General features: G+C 41.9%; 5 protein-coding genes across 7 annotated transcripts in view; 2 read left to right on the top strand and 3 right to left on the bottom strand.

Moving 5' to 3' along the window:
• LOC110951535 (uncharacterized) overlaps positions 1–15724 on the bottom strand; it is a 42194-nt gene extending 26470 nt beyond the window's left edge. For both annotated transcript variants that reach the window (XM_051941154.1, XM_051941155.1), the window contains exon 1: positions 15646–15724. The gene's annotated coding sequence lies outside the window, so the exon portion shown is untranslated. The remainder of the gene's footprint in view (positions 1–15645) is intronic.
• On the top strand, positions 4440–5795 carry LOC110951843 (cytochrome c oxidase subunit 6A, mitochondrial). Its single transcript, XM_022195097.2, has 4 exons — positions 4440–4594; positions 5022–5094; positions 5330–5472; positions 5557–5795. Exons 2-4 carry the CDS (start codon positions 5022–5024, stop codon positions 5644–5646), a joined length of 306 nt encoding a protein of 101 aa, XP_022050789.1. The 5' UTR covers positions 4440–4594; the 3' UTR covers positions 5647–5795.
• Positions 7220–15305, bottom strand: armc5 (armadillo repeat containing 5). The gene is made up of 7 exons (XM_022195083.2): positions 14241–15305; positions 14128–14158; positions 13866–13976; positions 10926–11820; positions 10072–10841; positions 9412–9544; positions 7220–9186 (listed from the first exon to the last, which is right to left on the bottom strand). Exons 1-7 carry the CDS (start codon positions 14631–14633, stop codon positions 7731–7733), a joined length of 3789 nt encoding a protein of 1262 aa, XP_022050775.1. The 5' UTR covers positions 14634–15305; the 3' UTR covers positions 7220–7730.
• On the top strand, positions 15418–17063 carry si:dkey-66i24.7 (uncharacterized). Of its 2 annotated transcripts, none has more exons than XM_022194578.2 (2): positions 15418–15633; positions 15935–17063. In XM_022194578.2, exons 1-2 carry the CDS (start codon positions 15540–15542, stop codon positions 16543–16545), a joined length of 705 nt encoding a protein of 234 aa, XP_022050270.1. In that variant the 5' UTR covers positions 15418–15539; the 3' UTR covers positions 16546–17063. The 2 variants fall into 2 exon arrangements, with proteins under 2 accessions (XP_022050270.1, XP_022050263.1); XM_022194571.2 differs by lacking the exon at positions 15418–15633 and adding an exon at positions 15642–15826.
• A 2763-nt stretch (positions 17064–19826) lies between these two features.
• On the bottom strand, positions 19827–23065 carry LOC110951851 (uncharacterized). The gene is made up of 3 exons (XM_022195108.2): positions 22299–23065; positions 20819–21050; positions 19827–20717 (listed from the first exon to the last, which is right to left on the bottom strand). Exons 1-3 carry the CDS (start codon positions 22617–22619, stop codon positions 19993–19995), a joined length of 1278 nt encoding a protein of 425 aa, XP_022050800.1. The 5' UTR covers positions 22620–23065; the 3' UTR covers positions 19827–19992.
• Positions 23066–23785: the final 720 nt, after the last annotated feature.

Genomic DNA, 23785 nt, shown 5'->3' with positions numbered 1-23785 from the left:
TTGTTCACAAATCTGTGATAGTGAGCACTTGTCCTTTGCTGAGATAATCCATCCCACCTCACAGGTGTGCCATATCAAGATGCTGATTAGACACCATGATTAGTGCACAGGTGTGCCTTAGACTGTCCACAATAAAAGGCCACTCTGAAAGGTGCAGTTTTTTTTTTTGTTTGTTTGTTTTTTTGGGGGGGGGGGTCAGTACCAGTCAGTATCTGGTGTGACCACCATTTGCCTCATGCAGTGCAACACATCTCCTTTGCATAGAGTTGATCAGGTTGTCGATTGTGGGCTGTGGAATGTTGGTCCATAAAACAAAACTGCACCTTTCAGAGTGTCCTTTTATTGTGGGCGGCCTAAGGCACACCTGTGCACTAATCATGGTGTCTAATCAGCATCTTGATATGGCACACCTGTGAGGTGGGATGGATTATCTCAGCAAAGGAGAAGTGCTCACTATCACAGATTTAGACAGATTTGTGAAAAATATTTGAGAGAAATGGTGATATTGTGTATGTGGAAAAACTTTGAGTTCATCTCATAAAAAATGGGAGCAAAAACAAATGTGTTGCGTTTATATTTTTGTTGAGTGTACAATATTGTAAAGTGGCCTGAGATGACGTATATTGTGAATTGAGGCTTCAGAAATACATTTTTACTAAACTGATTGTCTATATATATGCTCACTAGATTGATTATTTTGCTACTGAAAGTTGATTGATATTTTCTCCTTAATGCAAAGAATTAGACAGTAAGTCCTTTAGCCAAGTTGTGTTTCAAACTTGTAGACTTCAGAAGCCTGTATTGAAAGTGTTTTGTTCGTTTCACAGCTGAACATAAATCACAAGAGGAAGAGTATTATTATAGCGATTTAACTCATCTTCTCTCATTCCTCATTTTGGCTATTTATCTCTTCACTTTCAACTTCCAAATGAATGCTCTACAAAAAATATCTGTCATTCTGAAACCATGTTTTTCGCTCAGTTTATCTGTGTGTTTTGTTTTCCAGCCAGGTTTGGATTCTCTGCTGCCTCCTGAGAGGACCTGCATAATGAAGACCAGAGAAACGGTTGCCATGACGTTATAAATTCAATAAAGAGCTTAGATGTGAGCTGCTCTGAAGTGCCCAGAAAAAAAACACACAGAGAGAGCCACGGCTTTACAAGGGAAAGACGGGACAGGACTGTTAAAACTGGCAGAGGCTGTCGCCGCCTCGGTCCAACATCACACACACTTACTGCATCGCACACAATCCACAGTTGTCTTTCTCTTGGCATCAAATACACAGACTGAGCTGTGTGGGTGTTGTGGAAGGTGAAACTACCTGAGCTCAGTTTAAAAACTGCCTTTATTTGCAAAACAGTTTACCTACATTTATTTAAATCCCTTTTTCTGTGAATGTAAATCATGTTTAAGCGATTAGAAGAGGATCCAGGCAGCAGATACTTTTGAAAAAGGCTGAATATAAAAGTGTATTTACCTTCACCTTTCTATTTACACATCAGTCTGTGTTCTGTCTTGTGCACTTTGCTGTGTTGAGTCTGCAGTGTTTCCTCTGGGTGCTGTGTGTTTAGAACCTCCAAACCCACCGGTGGACCTGCTGTTCATTTGCTTTAAGTAAAGAAAACTGTGGATTTGGTTCCTTGGACACAAAAAAGCCACTTTGTTCAACACTGCAGGACTAATGTCGGACATGTTTTGTATCATAGTTTGTTTTGTTTGCAAGGTAATATTTGCTTATTAGCATTCAACATGTGCAGTTAAAGTGTGATCAAATTATTATTTACGTATTTAGTGTCATTTATTATTTACTGATGATGGCGCAAAAGGACAGTGACCTCTGGAGTCATTATTATTATTCATCATATGTGAAACAGAAAAAAATAAAATCAAGGAATCAACAAAAGTCAGTAGGGTTTATTCTCCAGGGAAAATGGATGTTAAAAATGTTCTTAAAGAAAATATTACAAGTTTTAGTGATATATGTAATCGTTTTAGATATTTTTTGGATTTTTTGGAAGAGTTTTACTAATTTTTGGAAAATATTTGCAAGAATTTTCTTGCCAAATTTGGGGGATTTTTTTTTAAGGAATTATTGGAATTTTCTTCCTGAAGGTTTTGCAAATTTTCAGAAATCTGGAGATTTTTTTGCTGAATTTTTAAATTTTTTTTTTAGAAAAGGAAACAATATTTTTTGTTGCCCGTAAATGAGGACAACACGAGGGTTAAAATACCAAATAAAAGGAAAATCTGAGATGATGGAGCAACACGTTTCCTGAATTCTGAATTAACACAGACTGACCCACATGTAAATTACGCCGTGCTCTGTCGCATAGTACCTTTAACCTCTAGATTCCAAACATCTTATTTCTAATTGAAAGCTTGCTTGCAGTTATTAAAGCAAAGCTTAGAACAGGCAGTGAAATCAGTCTAGCCAGAGTTTTGGCCTCCTCAGCTCCAGCATCAACACACCTGCAGCACATGCAAACCTCCGTAGGTCTGTCCTCAAACTGAGATGGTGTTTAACCTCCGCCCATAAAAACACAAGTTCTAGACGTTCAGACCGGCTGCTTGCATGACTGGCTGACATCACTGCTGGCACCGCAGCCCAAAGCTGTCCAGACAGAGACGACAAAGACATCACTGAGTGTGGATATCCCAAATTAACACTTAACGGAGCAAAATTTACAGTACAGGAGATGTTACCTTTCCGTGAAGATAATTATATGACAGTAGTATGAAAACAGACATTTGGTAGTCTTTGAAATATATTGTTCAACATCTCTGTGCAGGTAAATCTACCAAAATGCAAAACATTATGACAACTTTTCTTTCAAAGGTTACACACAATCTCTGCAGCTGCCCAACAAGTAACCTGTTATGACGGTAAAGGAGCTTCGCAACGCCTGCAAACCAGAAATGAACAAACTAGGAGTCCTAAAGGAGCGTATAAGGAGAATTCACAGCAGCACTACCCCATCTGGTGGACAGTCTGTCTGCATCAAATCTGTCCTGAATCAATGCAATGTTTCCAACTCCAAAGCAGAATATTTCCACTCTGACACTTAATAGTAGGCAGGGTGTTCTTTCCAAAACCACTCTGGCTGATTCAGATGTTGCTGTGCACACTTCAGAAATGATGCGGCCACAGTTATGGTTTCCCTCCATGTGTCGACCTCAGTGCTGCTCTCCTGTGTCAGCCCAGTCTTCCTGCAGTTCCTTTTCACTAATTTCGGGGAGGATTTTGCTTCTTTCTTGCTTCTCAGCAGCTTAATCTGAAAGTTTTCCTCCAGATCTTGTCTTGACTTACACAGTTTCCTGCTAACTGCCATCTGTTAATGACATTTCGGCAAGCTGAAAGCGCTCTGATATCTTTTTATAGCTTCACCCTCCTTTGAAGGCATTAATTAGCTTCATTTTCAGATCTTCTCACTGGTCATTGAGAAACACCACAAAGTTTGATGAGTCAGAGAAATGATCAAACTCTGGAAATGTCATTAGCAGCTCCTAATGACCATTCTTGACCTCCTCCCCCTAAGTTTTAACAAGTCAATTAAGGCCTGTAAAAGTTAATTAAGTTTTTTTTCGCAAGTGGAACCGTGCCCACTCTTATATGTGCTACAAATAGTTCCTTTTCCAGCTTTCAGCTCATGATGAGTATAAATATCAAAAAGTAATAGATATAATAAGATTCCAATGCAGTTACTGCCACTTTAACAATTAACAGAATGTGTAATTTGTTGCAGAGAGCCCAAACTTACAGATTTGACTTCATCAGACTCTGGATTTAAGGTGCTATTTGTGCTTTTATTCTCATATAGTTCAACCTAAACTGTTAACTTAATTTACAGTCATTAGGGCTCAGGGGCAGCAGCATAACAATACCTAAAGAAAAGAAAAACATTTGTATTTTTCTAAATAAAACTGTATTTTTTAAATCTTTTAATATAATACGTTTTTCATATCCTAAAAAAAGAGAAATTCTTGGCAAGATAACCAGATATGTTGTTCGTTTTTGTTGTTTCATGACACTCAGACTTAGAAAAGCCTGGCAGCCTGTTATTGTTTTTCTTGTTATATCATATATTTCATTTATTTAGTGTCCCTCTATTCTCATTAAAGATAGAAGATTTATTTCTCTAAAAAAGTAAACAAACTGGACACCATCTTGCACCGCTGACCCAGAGCTGAACCTCCATCTTTCAGTAAACAACTGTCAGACATGAGTGACTTTAACTCCTGCTCTGCCGCTGAAAGCAAAAGTGAAACCTAAACACACTGCTTCTGTCAAAAACCTGAAACCCACTACTTTGATGTGAAATAACTGGGTGTGAACAAGTGTTTATTTCTTGTTTTGCAGGCTGGATGTCCTCCGCAGCACCTCCTTCTCTGTCCTCTCCGTCACGTATCGGCCCGCCTTTGCAGTTGCCCAAATATAAACTAAGTTTCTTGGCCCAGAGACAGATTGAAATGGGGAGGAGTCTGATATGCTGAGTTCAGCTTAGGACAGACTGAAGGGCAAACAAGCAGGAAGGAGAATTGGTCAGAAAAATAAGAGGACAGTAAAGCTTTCTGAACGTTGCCTACCTGAAGAACAGTAAGTGTTTTTCATGATTTTTACTGTATTTCAACTGGAGCCCATGACCAGTGTTTATGCACAGCACCACTGCTAGGCCCTGCCTCAACCATGACTGTTTTCAAGGAGGAAATATGGCTAACATTTGACTTTTAATGACAAGTATGATGTTTAAATGGCTATACAGAGTTTCTTTTCAGTCAATGTGTTACTATTTTTGCATTTTTCTGTTGCTTTTTTAGTTAGTATAAAGTTTATGAGGCTCCCTTGCCATAAAAACACATAAAAGTAGTTCTCAGGTCATTCTCCTTTTCACTTTAGACATGACATTAAATTGTTGTCTAATCAGATTCAACATGTTTGTATGTGAACCATGTTTGAAAGCAGCTTGTATCTACAGTATATCTTCATCTCTTTTTGTTTCTCTACTCCTGTTCCACCACCGCAGATGTCTCTGACTCCAGCCGCCTTGGCCGCTCGTCGAGTGTTTGCTGCTGCGTCGCATTCAGGCGAGGGAGGAGGTCAGTATGTCTTCACTGACCTGTTCATACAAATACAGCAGCGCTCCAAAGCCATGCAGGAGCACCACGAAGTCACATATAGCTTCGGTCTCTGGTTGAACATTAACTGAAACGTCTGCAGAGCTGGCAGCCGGCCGGTGCATCCACGCTGATGAATAATCAGGAACTGCAGTCCTGTAACTTACTTTCATTCAGTGCTTCTGTAATGCACTTCTGTTGATTGTGTTTTCCACAGCGAGGACATGGAAGATTCTCACCATCATTCTGGCCATTCCTGGCGTTGGTGTCTGCATGGCCAACGCCTACATGAAGATGCAGGCTCATTCACACGGCCCATCAGAATTTGTGCCATACCCTCACCTTCGTATCCGCACTAAGGTCTGTCTGCAGCCACACGCACACTATCCTCCAATGTAATTTCCTGCAAAAGTAATAATAATACGTTGATATGTCTCCTTCCAGAAATTTCCCTGGGGTGACGGAAACCACACTCTGTTCCACAACCCCCACACCAACCCTCTTCCTGATGGCTACGAGGGTTCCCATCACTGAGAGGATCAGACTTATTTCTCAGCTATGCTTCAAGCTAACTCCAGTGCTGCAGAGTACTTGGCTTAATTACACTGTCAGAGGGGCCAGGCAGCAGCAGCAGCGAAGTGAAGCCGTGCTCCCAGACAGGAATAAAACCACTTTGTGCTGTATTACAATGAGTGCCATTCTTTATTTCTTTTAATTTTGAGTAGTGCTCAATTTAATCAGTACTCAGAATATATGTGTGTGGTGTTGAATGAAGAGCGTTTTTACATCTTATTATGTAGACCAACAATTTTAAGTGCTAGAAGAGCAGATCTCATTTTTATATACAACCACTGGGGGCTGTCAAAGTCTGAAATGTTAAAAACCAGCACATATTGGTTTTGAAGCATTAAAATAAGGCTGTTAACGTTCTATATTTCACTCACTGTTGAAAAATTATAACTCTCTTTGCACAAATTTCGTGAGACGTATGCATAAGAGGGTGAAATGTATGTGAAAAAGTTGAAACAGCATCCAGCATATTGTGTAAGCTGCTAAAATCTATTTATTTGTGTCATTTTGGTGTGAGGCCTTCACCAAGAAATATATTTATTAGAAAGAAAAGCCAACTTAAATAGGAAGCGGCTGTAAATCTGCAGCAAATCATATCCATTAGGTTCTATACAAACCCTGAAACATTATTCTACTAAAGGACAATTTTCACAAACATAAATACTATGATGTAAATGCAAAAGACTTAGTTTTGGGGAATGGAGTTTGACCCTTAGTTATTTTAATTCACCCATTTAATTTGAGCAATTTCAGGGTACATTTATGATTGGTATAATACAGAAGGTTTTCCAACTTTCTGTTTATTGCTAATTGCCATTCAGAATAGTGACGTTTTGGAATTTGTGACAAGAGAAATGTGATTAATTGCAGCCACTTCCTGTTTCAGATGGCTTTTCTTTGCAGCAAACAATTTCCCAGATGAAGGTCAGCACTGAAAAGTCTCAAATAAATGTGTTTTTTAGAGTTAGATAGCATGTGAAGTGTGTAACAACGAGCATCGTCTGTGATGTGAAGCTTTGAAGTAGTATATTCCTCCGTACCTAGCATGTCCCTCATAAACCGTCCTGCTACTGCAAATACTAACTTGTGTAAAAACATGCCTCTTCTGAGTAATTATTGCTAAAAATGCAAAAAAAAAAAAATGCATTTTTTTTTCTAAAGTGAAAGTTTATACGGATGACTCATTTGCAGAGATTAGTAGCTTCAGAATACGCTGAAGGCTGCTGCAGTGGAAGGATTTAAACAGGCTTTAACACTGTTGGTTTTGGGCTTTTCATGGTTTTTTTTTGGCTGTAAGAAAAATCTAAAACATGGCTGGTATTTTCCTTGGCTAAACCTTTGTGAAATGCAGCATGTTAGCTTGCCAAGTGCTGCCAGGTGGAACATTTCACTTGTAAACAGCACTTTAGGAAAAACCTGGAGATCGCCATGATCACGATCACATCACTGCAAATTATGAGAGCTGCTGACATTTTGCTCTCTGCTGAAGTGAAATAATACAACCGAGAGTCAAAACAACAAGAAACTGGAGGCACAGTGATGTTCCAACAATATATTCAGTGGCGTATGGATCTGTTGAAACTTAGACACCGTAGATCTGCTATTCCATATCATCTCTATGTACACAATAAACAACTGGTTCTGAGACCAACCCTGATTATTCCAGCTACATGACACTTTGTAGAGAATCTGCTTAAACATTTCCCAAACAAAATTTAAAAAAAAAAAATCACAACACAAATGGCGTTAGAAATTACAACAACAGTAAATTATAACGGAAGTATGTCATGCTGGGACGGGTTACAATTATATCAAAACTAAACAGAAACGCTTGCCTCAAAATTATGACAATAAATCACCAGTCACTGTCATTAGTGCCGAAGAAATTCATACAGCATGTTTTTCGAGTATTCGTGCTATTGTTGTAGCCGGTATTTGATAAAAATAAGACAATGGCAACTTCAGAAGCTTATTAAGTCAACTCTAACTTACTGTGTGGCCTCTGAATTTATGCTACTGATCACAAAAGTCAGTATTTCCCTCCTTGTTCAGCTCAGAGCAGCTGAGGCTAGACTCAGTAGATCCTGTTTCAGAGTCTCTGTACAGTCAGCCTCTCTGGCCAGTCTGCGAAGACAATCCCCAGCAACGGAGGAGGACAAGAAGGGCCGAGGACAGTTCTGACAGCCCAGCAGCAGAGACAGGCAGGCCCGGCCCAGCGTTGGATAACTGTATCGCTGGGAAAACCAGTACACGTGTGGAAGCAGAGCAGCCAGAGCTCTACCTCCAGCAACGGTTTCTGAGGAAGAATGAGAGCCCTGAGCTGCTGATTTCACAAGCTGTGCTGAACCTTTCATCAAGTTCTTTGGTCGTAATGTCAACTCTTCTGGATCCACTGATTTGCCCTCTGATTTAGAAGTTTTGATTGTTTTCTTATCTGAAGCTGTACTCAGTCCTTTGCTGACTCTCTGTCCTGCTCCAACCAAAGACGATTTCTTACTGTCTGTTTGATTTAAAGGGCTGATCAGCTTCTTGGTCTGCTCGAGCACATTTTCTGTTTGCATCTTAGTTCCAGTCAGCTCTAGCTCAGATGTTCGACTAGCAAGGTTCTCCTCAGCGGACTCACTGACTTCTTGATCCATTTTAGGTGCAGCCTTTTCAGTACTGTCCTCTGAGGGAGCTGGAGTCTTCGTGGAGCAGGGCAGAAGAAGTGACACACAGAGGTCCTCTAACTCTCTCTGTAGCTCAGTAACCAAAAATCTGCAAGCTCCAATCATGGCCTCACCTAAAGGTGTTTTGTGGAAAGCCAAATCCTCTGCTGAGTGCTCCTCTGTCTCCTTCTGGCAGATATTCAGTCCATCGAGGACCAACTCATTTAAAATATGACACTGCCCTTTTCTCCTTCCTTCCCCAATTTCCTGTGTTGTTTCGGTGTTTGTGAGGCGACATCCATGCAGGTAATGCAGCACCGGTAGCAACATACCTGTGCTGACATCTTTAATGTGGATGGCTTCTTCTGCGTTACCCTGAGCTTCTCCAAAGCCGCCTCTCAACAGAGCCCTGAAGTACTCAGAGCCGACTCCGTCCGAGTCCTCCACCCCGGCCACAGCCTCCCTGTTGGCTGGGACCCGGGTCCCGTCGTCCAGCAGCAGGAGCAGGTCAAAATGAGAGACACCGTAGGGACATGTGTCGGCTAATCGAGGCTTTTTCGAGGGAGGAGGTGAAACTCTACCAGTTTTACTGACTGACCGTGTTGGAAGTGGATTCATGAGTTTTATGTCAGTTTTAATGGTACCGGTCAGAGTCGACAGGCATCCGATCAGGAGAGAGAAGTAGAGCGAGTGGAGCTGAGAGGTCAAACCTGAATTAAACAAGTCGGATAGCAGTCGTCCACATTCAGCAGGGTGGTCGTCATCTGCATCATCATCATCATCACAGCCGAGTGGCTGCAGAGCCAAGAGGAGACCACCACTGTCCAGGAGGAGCTTCTTCAACAGGGACTTGTTACTGGTGGAAAATAAGAACCTCTATATAGTTCATACTGTATTTTTGAAACAAGTTTCATCAAAGAGAATATTGTAAAGGCATAAATAAATAACTAAAACATAGTGATACAACAGCAAACTGCACTTCAAGTAAGTGTAACCTTGAGTCAGAAAAGTGGATTTTATGGAATTCCACACATTTTTTAATTTGTCATTTGTCATATTCATATCTATGTCTACCACTCACCTGCTGATTAATGGCAGAGAAAATGCACAGTTCATCTTGTCGGACTCGGAGCCAGACAGCATCACATGTGCAAGAACCCCAGAGCCAAATCCAGACTCACACTGAACACGCAGATTATTCAGAAGAGTGACGCCTACAAAGTCAGAAGGACACGATTACAAAGTGAAAGCGACCAAATTTTGTATCTGATCACATAAAATTCAGATATTCACCAGATGTGGTCGAATCCACAACAAACTGTTTGTCAGCATGAATATCATCATTCCTAGCTTAACATTGGCTTGCATAAAAATATTGTCGGATGAAGTAAGGTATACAGACTTTCAATACATTTTTAAAAAAAAAGACCTAGTATCACATCAGCATTCTGTAACAGCAGATAACTTGAGAATTTTCCCTATGGGATTAATACAGTTCATCTTTTAAGTACATCTCAGGACAGAGTGACAATTAATGATGTAAACTATTTAAATAAGATGAATAAAATAATCTTGTTTAAATAGAAGATTAACTACATAAACTAAATACAAGCTTCTTAAAAATGTTTATCATATATAACTTCATAAGTGAACTTTAGCTCGTGGTTTGGGTTACGTGATAACAGGTTCACAGGTCAAACAAGGCCTCTCAGCTGTTCTAAAATTACCGTCTTCATCTTACCGAGCTGTTTAACTTTAGCTTTCACTCGGTCCGTCTGCCGCTCCTCTCCCTCACACCCACCCTCTCTTTGGCAGAGGTGGTGGTGAATCAGCGCTACAGAACCGGTCCGGACCAGCGACTGCAAACAGTTTGGGTTGCAGCTCAGCCGGCAGAGCATACGGAAGCATCTGCTGCTGGGGTCCTGGTGCTGGGTGAGGTAGTAGAGCAGGCCGGACATGACGCCTGAGCTGACCAGAGCGGCGCTGGGGTCGGTGACGTGGGAAAAGCGCGACAGCAGCAGCAGGATGGGAGACTCGGCCGTCCAGGGTTCGGGGTGGTAGGGGTGGTGGTAAGCGTTCGGGCGGGGCACAGATGGAGGGGTGTCAAGAATGACTTTAGTCAGACAAGTTGCCGAATGAACCCGCTGTCTTCTTTTGTGTGGCGATGAGAACTTTGACGGAGAGACGGGTGTTGATTTAGTGGGAGAGGAGATGGAGGAGGAACTGGGCTGGGTTTGAGGTGTGACTGCAGCGGAGGGAGTCAGATCTGTGATTTTAAACGACGATGAAGAGGAAACAGGGGAAGGCTGAGGTGCTTTCTTTGAAGCAGAGGGGACCATAGGAGTGGATGCAGAAGAATTTTTAAGAAAGGGACTAGAATATGGGTTTGGGGAAGAGGTTTGAGGGGATGACGACGGTGGGATCTGAAGAGTCCCCCATTCCCCGTCAACACTGGAGGAATCTAGCAGATCTCCTTCAGAAGAAATCAATCCTTCAGACACCAACCACGACCTGGAGAGAGAAATAAAGATGTGAATAACAAACACAGAATAGTAGAACAATAAACATTTGACTTTTTGATTTGATTTGTCATACCTGAGACTCAAAAAGCTTGATGAACAAAGACCTTGCTCTCGACCAGCTTCCTCCTTCTTGTACCCCTCAGGAGGAGGAAAGTCAAAGGAATCCAAACACGAAGAGGGCAGCAGCTCAGTGGGAGACATGCTGGATGAGAGGCTCACGTCCATCTTCTCAGTCGACTGCTCCTCTCCTCTGGTGAGCTCCACTAGTCGTGAGACAAGAAGAGGGACCAGCCCCAACTCCTGCAACTGCTCCATGGCCGCCTCATCAAACACAAAGTCTACACAGGCCAGAATAGCGAGCCGGGAAAGGGGATGACTCTGATGAGCGGACAAAAAGCCAATCAGCACCTCCAGTCCGCCGCTCTCCTTCACCTTGGCCCGGTTCACAGCCTCTTTGCAGCACAAACACAAAGCCCTGAGGAAGACTCCCGACTTCAGAGGGTCTCGCTTAACCTCCTCTGTGAACTTCTGAATGACTCCCAGTGACCCAACGAGAGGCCGCAGGCAGCCCTGGGAGCACATGTTGGCCAGCGTTTTGAGCGCCACCTCTTCAAAAGGTTTGCCAGACTCCCCGGACGCCAAGACACCGAGCTGAGCGAGGACCCCAGAGCGGGACACCTCCCTGGCACATTCAACACCACAGCCTCGGGTCAACTCGTGGAGGGTCCTGAGTGCCGCCCGCCTCAAGGCCTGGGGATACTCTGGAGCAATTAGAGGGGCGAGGGCAGATAAGGTCCCTTGGGTGAGCAACGACAGGCGGTTAGCGGGTGTATCTGAGAGGTAGAGGAGGGCCCGAGCAGCCGACTGAGCGCACTCCAGCTTGGGACAGGGGTCTTTGGGTGGAGCAGCTGTGGGGGAAGACGGGGCAGAGGACAGCGACACACAGAGGAGGAGGAGAGGAACACCACCTGCATGAAGAAGAGGAGGCTTAACGGTCAGCAGACATATAATGTCCATACGATTAGACACTTCACAGATCATAGGAGGGCTGCACGATACTGGAAAGAAATGACACTGTGATCTTTGTTTTTCTGTGATGTGAAAAAATCCAGGAATTTTCATGATGTCTCTTTTTCTAACCAAATCTTCCATTTCATGGTTCCTCTCCTGTTCCTCGCTCATTTTGCTGTGCACACGTGGAGACTGCATGTCAACACACTCTGTGTCTTGTAAATAAAATTAACAAAAAAATTCTTATTTAAAAATTCAATTAGATTTATGTTGATTAATCATTGAAAATGAAAACTTTTTTAAATATTGAGCAACAAAAAAGTTGTTGCATGATGCGCTGAGTTAATTTACTTTAGATTACACATCGTAATGTTGATGATCAAACCATATACAGTGTAGCCCTAGATGATAATAACACTTTCTGCAAACATTTTCATAAATGTCACTTGTGTATTATTAATAAAATGAGACATATGTGCAGACATGTCTATCTATCCTTTGATAATGAATGGAACAATGAAAAGCTTTCTGTATGGGTTACTTTGAGCTCCTTCTATTATTCCTTATGAGAAAACACAAAAGGAATTTTACAGTATGTCTACAACTGATAGTCCTCAATATATACTGAGTTAATTTACCATTGCAATATTACACCCAAAAAAGAAAGAAGAATGCAAAAATGTTATAAGGAATTAGCCAATATAAAAATAGTACCAAGTGCAAAATAATGCACCATGTTAGGGTGACCATACGTCCTCTTTTGCCCGGACATGTCCTCTTTTGAGAGGCTGTCCGGCCTGGGTTTATAAAGTCCTTCAAATGTCCGGGTTTTTGATCCCCTAAATTCCACATAACGCAAAACCGCCGCGCTCTTGAATCGTACTGCGCAGCACTTAGAACCCATTCTCTTCTATCAGACAATTTCCACTGCACACGCTGCGGAGGGACAGCGCCGCGTCTGTGAAGCGTCGGCGCGCGCCACGGCGCTGGAGATTCGCTTCCTCGCAGGCTGACAGGCAGGGAGGCACACTGCGAGAGAACACTCGAACCGAAAGAAAATGCCGAAACGCAAATGTCATTTCACTGATGAAATGCGAAAAAAGTACCCCTGTTTTCGTCCGGGTCGTGTCAAATGGGAGGCAGAATGTACAGTCTGCAAAGCTGGGACTTATGTCTCTGTAGCTAATAAGAAAAGGAAAAAGAAGGAAAAAAAGACTGTTCACTTGAGGCATTATTTCTATATTTTTTCATTTGCCATTAGACACATTATTTTGAAGAATGGGCTAACTGAGCATTGAAGAATAGGCTACTTCTCTTTTTTCTTTTTGTTTAATATTTTGAGGCATTATTTCTATTTTTACATAATTGATAATTGGGAGGTTATTTTGAAGAATGGTACTCTACCTCACTTTTCCTAACTAAGGTGTAAGTGTCAGACTTAAGAGAGATGATTATTTCTTATTTTGTTAAACATCTGAATACATGTGTTCCTACACAACTTGAGTCAATAACTATTAAAGACTCGAGCATGCCATATTTGTATGTGACTGATTATATTGTTTAGGAGAATTGCTTTAATAAATATATTATTTATAAAGCAACTGTTTGTGTTTTGGGCTATTTTTCTGTATATCCAGGTAAAGTGTTATTTTCTGGGGAATTCAGAATATCTGTTTAACTGAATTTGAAGCACAGAAAGCCCCCTGACCCACGGAAAACCCCTAAAGGGGGGCGGGGCGGGGACTGAAAATTTTTTGCGCGAGCTGGAAGTGTGTCCTCTTTTCAGAGAAACAGAACAGTAAATGCCTGTCCTGCTTTACAAATGTCTTTGAGTACATAATCACACCACTAACATCAGGAGACTTGCATTTTCAACAATTTCTACTGTAGCTCCTACAAATGCATAATAATTACCATCAAGAATTCAAGTCACATCTCACTTTGAATGCTGAAGTGTCAACTAAAAATGACGCAGAGATTCACAGCTACATTTCAGACTCACCAGCAGAGTGGATGAGTGCAGAACTCTCTGGATCCATGGCCAAGTTTCCCAAAGCCCGGGCTGCTCGGTTCTGGACGGTCTCCAGTGTCACATTTCTCTTCAGGATGTCCACTGAGACGGAAAAGAATTTATTTATTTTTTTACATTCATATCATATGACATTTCACTGTATATTTTCACAATTAATACATTATTGCATGTACTACTGCAAGAAATTACCTTTACAAAGCAAAAGTAAAAACGTAATTAACTATTCACTTACCTACAATATTGATTCCATCAAGTTTACGAACCTGCAATGAAAGATAAATTTAACGTAAGCAGCTTGAATACATAAAGAGCTCAATATTGTCTTTTTAACTCCTCTTTTCTCACTTCTAAACGTGTCTCCAGCTCTGTGCAGCAGTTGGCCAGGATGCTCAGAGCCAGGTCCAGAGTTTTCCGAGAGCATTCAGGGTGTTTGAGCAGGTCCAACAGGGGCCGCAGACCCCCTTGAGTTCTGAATCGGGTGATGCCAGCCTTGTCACCCTTGATGTGCTGCGTCCGGATAGCAACTAGAGCTCGCCACTGAGAGGCCCTGGACCTCTTGTCCATTTCTTTGCCACTGCCGGAGTCTGCCTGGCCCTGGCCCTGAGGTTCAGCTCCAGATCCAGGTTTGGAGAGGTGAGCCAGGCACCAGGTCAACGAGGACTCCGGTGAGGATGGGTGTCCTTCTTTAGAGGGTGTTTTTGAGTGTTTCCAGTCACCTTGCACAGGTGATGCAGCCATGATCCCGACAGATTTATTAAGTTTTACTCTTCTCAGCTTAAGCAGACATTACAGACACCAGGAAGCAGCACAAGACGCTTCCAGTGAAATACTGACAAATGAATTAACATGTCCTCTCACTTTAAATTGAGGTCCTCAAACTAGTGAGAACGTGCTCAGTCATTTTCTTTAAAGTTTACACAAAAATAACAGTTCGGTGCAATCAGGAAACTACAGATACCAGCACGAGAAATGAAAGTTGTACCACCTGACGCCGCAGTCGCTGCCGGGAGATGGAGTTCCAACCGCTTCGGTCCACTCCCTAAAGAAACAGGCCTACATCGTGAGAAGGCCAACCAGCGTTATTCTACGCAATGGACGTGTATTTGCTCAGTGTAGCGTATTTATACACATCAAATGACGAATTAAACCTCTATTTCATCAATGTTTTGTTACCACTGGCCGAACAATTTTGGTGAAACAAAATGCAATCGCCTGCGTTAGCCGCTAACGCCATCTTTAGCCAAACAACAAAACAGGGGCGGTCGAGGGAGGGAGCAGAGAGTGAAGAGGTGGGTCGGGTATTGATATTCTGGGATTTGTAGTTCAAATCTTGTTACCGCCTACCTCTCGTAGTGCATTCCCTCTCTTTAATAAACTACATTCCCCGTGGCAGTGACAAATACTAGTTTGCGTTCAACCGACAGAAGCATTTAGGGATTGGAGTTCATTTAAAGGTCGAGAACACCCAAATGCCAGCTTGTAGCTATTAAACGGACTACATTTCCCAAACTACCAAGCGACGTTGTTATAGTCATCGTTTTTGTCGACTCGAGAAAGCGCATCGGTGCCTCTGACAGGTTGTTAAATTCCGCGATAGACACACCGTTATTAAATAAACAACTTTATCTGCGATGGTTAAAAAACATGGAGGTTATCGAGACAATTGTGATACAAGATGCTGAGGTGGAAGGAAAGGAAACGGTCGTGTCCAGTGTGGACACAGTCAAAATAAAAACAGGTTAGTACTCACAGACTGAAGTCAAACAGGTTTCATCCAGTCATCGCATGAAGCGAAGAGGCCCTGATGAGTGCGCAGCATCTGCCTGTTGTACATTATAATCAAATACTGCGATTCAGACAATGTCAGGACATGCACCTGGATTATAAATCATCTGGTAACTCAGAGCTTTTAATAGGTGTTACACTGGAGGGTATGTGTCTAATAAAGTGATCAAACTTAAATTAAAAATAACAATGTTTGGTTCAAGGTCACACATTCATGAGCTAATAAAATGGTCCATTTTTGTTTTCATCGCTAGAGTTTATTTGGACGCTGCAGGCTACATGGCACCTTGTCAACACCCGACTTGAAATGGATCAGGCTTTCGACCAGCCAGTATGCAAGAAAAAGAAACTTTGGGAGACGGTTGCAGAGAAGGTAAATGCCAAACTGAGGGAGTCCGAGATCACTGATGTCACTGTGAAGGCCTATGAGTGTGATCTGAAGTGGAGAAACATGCTGGCCACGTACAGGAAGAACGCAGAGAGGGCCAAGAAGCTGGGGGCCACCAGCGTCCACTGGGAGTTCTTCAATGCCATGCATGAGGTCCTGGGGAAGAACCGGGAGGAGATCGAAGCCCAACGCAGGGCCAAGCTCAGCGGGACCAGGGTGGGAAAGGCCATAGCCAGCAAGAGGTTTACCCCCATCCTCCCCACGCCTCCTGCCACCGCCGCTGCCCCCTGCCCTGCCAGCAGGCCTCCACAGGACGTCTTGCAGCTGTACATGGAGCTGCAGGAGAGGAAGATGAACATGTGGGCGCAGCAGAAAGCTCTGGAGGAGAGGAAGATTGAGGCCATTAACAACCTGGCCCAGGCCATCTCCAGCTTGGCTCAGAGTAACAGCACACAGACACCAAAGGATGGACAGTAGTCCGCAGGAGATGTGGATCTGAACTTTGATCTTTTTTTTTTTTTTAGCTCATAAGTAAAACTTTTATGATGCAGCATGAAGAAAATAGTTGATGTTCGTAATATATGGGTTTTTTGGATTGGTCACACTCACACTTTTGCACTAGTATAGCTCAAAGAGTAGTTTGGTTTCTTAAAAATAAATGGAAAAGGTACACAAAAGTAGGTAGTCACTGGTAAAACCCTCAGCAGCTCTTGTTTGTACTATAAGCAAATCACATGTCTCTTTAAAGTTGTCCTTTACTGCCTGTGTCCCAAAAGGTAAAATGAGAATTTATTTTTATACTGAAAATTTTAATTTAAGTTAGAAACCAAGAAAAACTAATACATCACAGACAAATTAGGCGTCCTGCCATCACTGTACCACAGTATCAATACATAAGGTCAATGTCAGATACAGGTGTTTTTAGTGATAATTACTGTTCTTTCAATGACAGGGTTTATTGATCCACTGATAATAAATGTCACTTTGTTATTAGACACCATTTATTTATGACTGGTCACTGCCCTCAAGAGGTTGCACTAGGAAATACAACACCACGTTACATTAATTTAATCATTAGAAAATTCAATAAATACTATGAATTATAGAACTCATTATGAATAAAACAACAATTCTGTGTTTTTAATAACAGTGTTAGGTTTTTTTGTTTTTGTAGCAGTTTTTGGTCTGGATGCTGAATCTTTGCTCGATATCACCTCTTGTGCAGACTTTATTAATATGAATTCCTGCGCCAGTAAATGCATTTCAATAATGACCCATGCAATAAATTAGACCCTCCAGAAAAACGCGATTATGCCATCGCATGAATTCCTGCATTAATCACCAAAATGCCGCTGATTATGCAGGGGTCAATTATTTCCCAAAAGGCCGCATAATCCCCGCAAAACAGCGCATAATTTCCGCAAGAATCTCACATTTCCACGAAAAAAAGAGAAATATGCGGGTCCCGCTTGATTTCACAATTTCCGCATAAAATGAGAAAACTATAACCAATATAAATGGAGTTGTGAGTGAGTTTTTATGTGACGCCCGGCCTGACGTCATCAGTTCGCGCATTCACACAGACACTAGAAGCACGAGTTGATGCGGAGTGCGGCATAGATATATATATCTATGGAGTGCGGCGCCCATAGACATATATACGTAGACACCTCATTGACTGCGGCTGCCCACTCGAGCGATGTGCCTGCAGCGCCGCCATCTTGGACCGGGGCCAGCCGAGGCAGCGGTGCATAGACATCTATGGAGGAGAGAGGTACTGCTGAATCTAGAAGTGGAATTATTCGCCGAATTTTGAACCGATTGCCAAACTGTTTGATTTTTAGAAACGTCACACTTGTAGCTACTATACAAGGTGCTCGGATATTTTTTTACAATGCAGGTTTTGCCATACTGCTATTATTACTACTGTTAATAATAATAATTATTATTATTACTACTCTTAATATTATATCAATTATTACTATTATTACTGCTATTATTACTATTATTTTTATCATTATTATTACTGTTATTATTACTATTATATCACGTGTATAAATCACGTTCTTTGGGAAAGCTTAAACATGTGAGAAAAGTAGCTAGAGATAAAGAATTGTCTACAACAAAAATAGTTCCATCATAAATCAGGGCTATTAGATCAATCAGATGCTGTATTCTAACCCACCAATTACTGCAGTAAGTTGCTAGGAACGCTAGATTCATAACATCGAATTTTAAACAAAAAATGTCTCAGATTAGTTATTTCACCGGTAAGCAGCTGTGTAATACACAGGATGATGCAGAGAGCTGGTTAGATCATGGGTAGAAGCCAGACACGGAGCTGAGGGGTTCTATCCGTCTTCTCGGCGTTTATTTCACTCTAGCTATGACAACCTGCTAACAATATATTATTCCTTACATACATCTTACATGTGAAAAGTAATCCCACGAGCTCTTGTTTCCTTACAGCGCTCATTAGAGCATCCATAGGCTGAACAGAAGTCCGGCATCTAAGTGTTGAGTGGCAAAACCGGCATTGTAAAAAAATATCCGAGCACTTTGTATAGTAGCTACACGTGTGACGTTTCTAAAAATCAAACAGTTTGGCAATCGGTTCAAAATTCGGCGAATAATTCCACTTTTAGATTCAGCAGTACCTCTCTCCTCCATAGACTTCTATGCACCGCTGCCTCGACTGGTCCCGGTCCAAGATGGCGGCGCTGTAAGCACGTCTCTCGACAGCCTATGAGGCGTCTATGTATATATGTCTATGGCGGCGCCAGTGTTGCCAACTTAACGACTTTACAAAGCGTCCTAGCGATTTTTTTTTGTCAAAAGCGACTAGCCACAAATCTAGCGACTTTTTCTGCCGTTTTGGAGACTGATAGGAAAACTGGGATCATTCTGCAGTTACTGTCCTCAACAAGCAGCAGGTGCTGCTGTGAGCTTCTCCCCCTCCCAAAGCACAGGCTGTCGGTCAGTCCAGTAACCCCGCAGCAGTCCCTGTGTCTGATTAGAGGAAACATCCCTCCGCGGCCAGACGGCAGGTGAATCGCGCATATTTTTGCATATTTCACAACTATTCGCATACTTTGCAACTTTCCGCAATTTTCCCGCATAAAATAGCATAAAACCCCCTCATATTTATTCGTATAATCAAGGATTTTAGCCCGCATAATCAAGGATTTTTGCCCGCGTTTTTCTGGAGGGTCTCATAAATAGTATTTTCATGAAGGTTTTGTCTACATCTCATTATTGTTTACTGCTTTCCAGTGGCAACAGTACAGTTAACAGGTTTAATATAAATATTATAATCAGTGTTAATATTTCTATATATGACTTGTTATATGTGATTATTAAAGGTAGCAATGGTAACATCTGTGTTGGTTAGCATTTTGACAGTTTTTTAATATTGTTAATTTATATATAATTAAGTACAATCCCTAATAATATATTCTTCATTAAATTATCACCAATTCATGTTTTTAAAGTTTTCTGAACCTGAATTTATGTATGTCATCAGATGTAAACCTGCATTAATTAGGCAATAGTCTTGCAAACTTATCTGTGCAGGTCTGATTATTTTAAGTAGTAAATCTGTAGTTCATTAAATACATTAAAGTCTTTTTGGCATGACGACAGTTTTATTTATGATAGTTCAACACAATTCTGAGGTAAAACTTGTTGCAGCTGTGGAGAGTTTATCAGCAAACAGTTCTGGAAAATGTGCCCCAAAAAATGAAAGAAAAACAAAAACGCACCTTCCAAACTCTGGTAAACTTTATTTAATACCTCCATAAAACCGCAACATGACAAACCTGACGAATGTTTAAAGTGTTGGTGTGCAGACAGATTCAGACAGCAGAGATTCTGTTAAAATAAATCTTTATCTTAGAAGACTGTTATTTAGAAGACATCATAAAATCACGTGTTTCCAGAATAAGATTTTTTAAACAACAAATCTGCAATCGCGTCACGTCTGCGTACACCCTCTACATCAGCCTCCATGTCTCCCTCACTTATTATGGCTTCCTCGGTCTCAACTTCTCCTTGAAAAACTTGTCCCATTTCCAAAAACACATTGTGCAGGACGCAGGCGGTCAGCACAACAGCCCTGGCTCGGTCATAATGTCCAATATCCAGATACCTGAGCCGTTTAAATCTGGCTTTCAGGTTGGCAACAGCCTGATCCAGGATGTGAAGATGCTCCTCCAGCGTCTTGTTAAACAGTTCCTCTCTTGGTTTGTGACTTTCTGTGTACGGGGTTAAAACCTGGGCAGTGAGCGGATATCCAGCTCTGGCTACGAGGCAGGACCCAGAGGGCATCAACTCAGGCTGCTGTTTCAGTTTGTCTCTCAGAGCATCGCCTCTCTCCATGTCTGAGCCTTTACTGATTCTGCAGTAAAGAAACCGTCCTCTACGGTCACATATAAGCTCAAGGTTTAACCAGGAGTCAGGATGAGCCTCCTTCTTCATTCTCTTCACTTCAGGCACTGAGCTCTCCTCGTCATGCTTCCCTATAGGCAGGCGGATGGGGATCCGAATGCGTCCCAACACTCCCAGGACTTCGGGGACACTTTGTCCCTCCTCCTGCTCGTCTTTTCCAAGCAGATTGGAAAATGGAAAAAGTGCCTCTTCAGCTTCTCTGCCTGGAGGATACAGATAAAAGACCAACACCCTCATCACCAGCATCTTTTTTTCTCACCTAATTTCAACAAATCTCCCTCAAACAACAGTGTAATCAACTCACCGACTGGCCACCGAATCTGCTTCTCCTCCAACGTGTTGACACGTTCACAGAAAGAAAAGAAGATCCTGTGGATGTTTCCTTTCTCCAGCTGGAAGCGGCGAGACACCGATCGGTAGCTGACTCGTTCAGAGAGCAGCGTGAGAGACAGGAGGACGGTGTGGGACAGAGATAAGCGAGCCCGACCGGCCATCCGAGCCCTGGATTTAGAGCTTTGAAGCAGGTCTGAGATGTACTGGTGACACAGTAAAAATGACAGTACAGTGGCGGTCAGTCAGTGGATTCAGTGAGTGTATGAACTTTATCATTACCACATCTAGGCAAACAGTGGCAACCATCAGGGACTTCTTTGAGCACTGAGTCAGTCGACTGAAAAATATCGTGCAGTTATCTGGATAGTTATTTAATTGGTTCAGTCACTTTTTGCCAAGTCGAAGGCCTTTGTCTGTCCCAAAGAACTTGAGAAAGTCTTTGCTAACCGTAATTAGACTAGTGCACTGCTTGTATTTTAACAGGAAAAAGAAAGAATAATCACATGACATCAGCACTGGTCTCTCTCCACTGGTTTCCAGGTCTGTTTCAAGGTTGATCTTGTAATTTCATTGGTTGTTTATAAGGATTTAAATGGGTTGGTGCCACATCATTTAGCAGAACCACAACCAGGTGCACCTGGAGTTTTAGAGGTCCAAGCACAAAAACAGAGCTGTCTCTACAGTGGCTGCTGCTGTTTATCTTTTCATACAAGAGCTGTTCAGACATCAGAAACTTTAAAGTCACAGACCAAACACACCTCTTCTTTTTGGCAGTTTTACCGTTTAAACCCTGATTCCATTCCTTGTTGTGCTGCAGCTTCCATTTTTTAAAAATTATTTTAAAGTCTTTGCATTCAGATTTGTTTTTTAGTCAGTCACTGTACGTCATTTTAGTTCAACTATTGTTTATTTTAAATGAGATTTGACTTGAGTGTTTAAAAAAAAACTCCATCTGTCTCCTGCTTCTTAAATGTGAAGCTTTTCTCATTTTAGATTCTGATTCCAAACAACTATTTGGATCAACCTCAAGGGTCTGAAGGTGACACAAAAACAGTATTTCTGAATATTGCTCTTTTGCACCTTGTGACACTAATTAATGATATTCATGGATAAAAACAAATCAGTTAAGGCAGAAAAATAGTCATCAGATAAACCAAATAGTGACAGTAATTATTAGCTACAGCCCCTCAATATAATATTGATTAAATGCAAGAACAGACCTACAAAAATTCTAACATGATTGGTACAACTGAAAAATGCATTCTCAAATTGGTTGTTAAAATCTCCAAGCTTAATGAGAGTTGAGATAAGTTCCACTTTTCTGTAGAGCCAGTTTTACTGTTCACAATAGCTACAAAGTAATGTATAAGATTTGAGAATATCCTACTAGTGTTTGGCAATTCTAAACAGTAAGTGGTTTCTTGGAGGACTGTAATATGACCAGTATTCACCCTGACCGCTGCACCGTCCACAGTATCCAGCTGCTCCTGAGACTCTGCTGAATCTTCCTCCGGGAGGCTGTATGTTGTTGTGTGTACAATTTGGGGTCCAAGAGTCGCCTGGCTTTGCAGTAACTGTACGTAGATCGTTTGTGGAGGTGGAGGAGGAGGAGGCTGCGCTTCAAGTGTTGCTATCAGGTCCGACTCCAGGATCTCCTCCACCGCCTGGTCCAGCCGGTGCTCCAGCTCCCCCGCAGACAGAGGTTGCCACTCCCGCTCCACCATCTCCAGCACGGCCCGGCCCGCCGACAAAATATACTCACTGAAGTCCATTTGTACCGGAGATAGATAAACTAAAGGACTTTAGAGGGGTTACAGCGATGGACGTGAGTTAAGCGAGTCTGCAGGATGAGCGAACTGTTGCTTTCTTGTTGCTAGCATGATGCTAATGTAGCAGCTAGCTAACGTGTGCTGCCTTCAGGTGCAGTCGTAAAGTTCGACGAGTCAGTGAGACGTTGAGGAACCGTGAGCCAGTGGCGGATGTTCCGTGTGATCCCCCCTCACATTTTCGTTGGAAATTTACATTACTGATACTCCGATTTCCGACGCTCCTGCACGCAACTTCGTTGTCCGACTGCACATGAATGCACCAATGATGTTAGTTTGATCTTTTGATTGTATTTCTTGGATTTGAAGAAGCTTTGAAGACGTTTCCTGATGCCGGAGGAGAAGACGAGCAGCTTTGTACCTTTGCGATAAGAAGACTGTGGCCGTTTCTCAGTACATAACTGTCCATACTTGCGTTGTCACGTACTCGTGAAACGTCATCATCGAGACGGCATCGTAGACTGTATACATACCTGATCAAAATCTTAAGACCAGTTGAAAAATTGCTAGAATTTACCTTTTGCACATTTGGATCTTAATGAGGTTTTTAAGTAGAGCTACAATATGCAAAAGATAGAAGGGGGAGTGTGACAAAAAGCACTTTGAAAAGGTGATTTATTGAAACAACAACTGAAATAGGCTGTTCATCAGCTGATCAAAAGTTTAAGACCATCGCTCAAAAAATTACAAAAAACTCTCCAAACCAGAACAAAAAATTTTCTCAGTCGGACTCAGTAAATAGTAGCTCCACCGTTCTTGTTAATCACGTCAAAAAATCGTTTGGGCATGCTTGATGCAAGTGTTTCCAGGAAGCTTTTGGGAACATTGCTCAAAGTGGTGAAGATGCCTTCACGGAGGGCATCAGCTGTCTGGAACTGATGGCCATTTTTATAAACGTCCCTTGCCATCCATCAAATTTTCCTTACACTTAAGGTGATGAATTTATTTTGATAATACATGACTTTTCCTTTAATTCTTTATGAAGCAAAATGACTCAAACCGTAATAGGCTTCACTCTCTTTTTTATATATATATAATTGTGATTTTAAATGTAATGTCTTTTCAGTTTGAACTGCAATTTGAAGACACTCCACTATTGTTTCCATTAATTT

Source organism: Acanthochromis polyacanthus, chromosome 21 (assembly GCF_021347895.1).
Source record: "Acanthochromis polyacanthus isolate Apoly-LR-REF ecotype Palm Island chromosome 21, KAUST_Apoly_ChrSc, whole genome shotgun sequence".
NCBI lineage: Eukaryota > Metazoa > Chordata > Actinopteri > Pomacentridae > Acanthochromis > Acanthochromis polyacanthus.
Note: the sequence above shows the minus strand (reverse complement) of the source record. Positions and strands in the feature narration are given on the sequence as shown.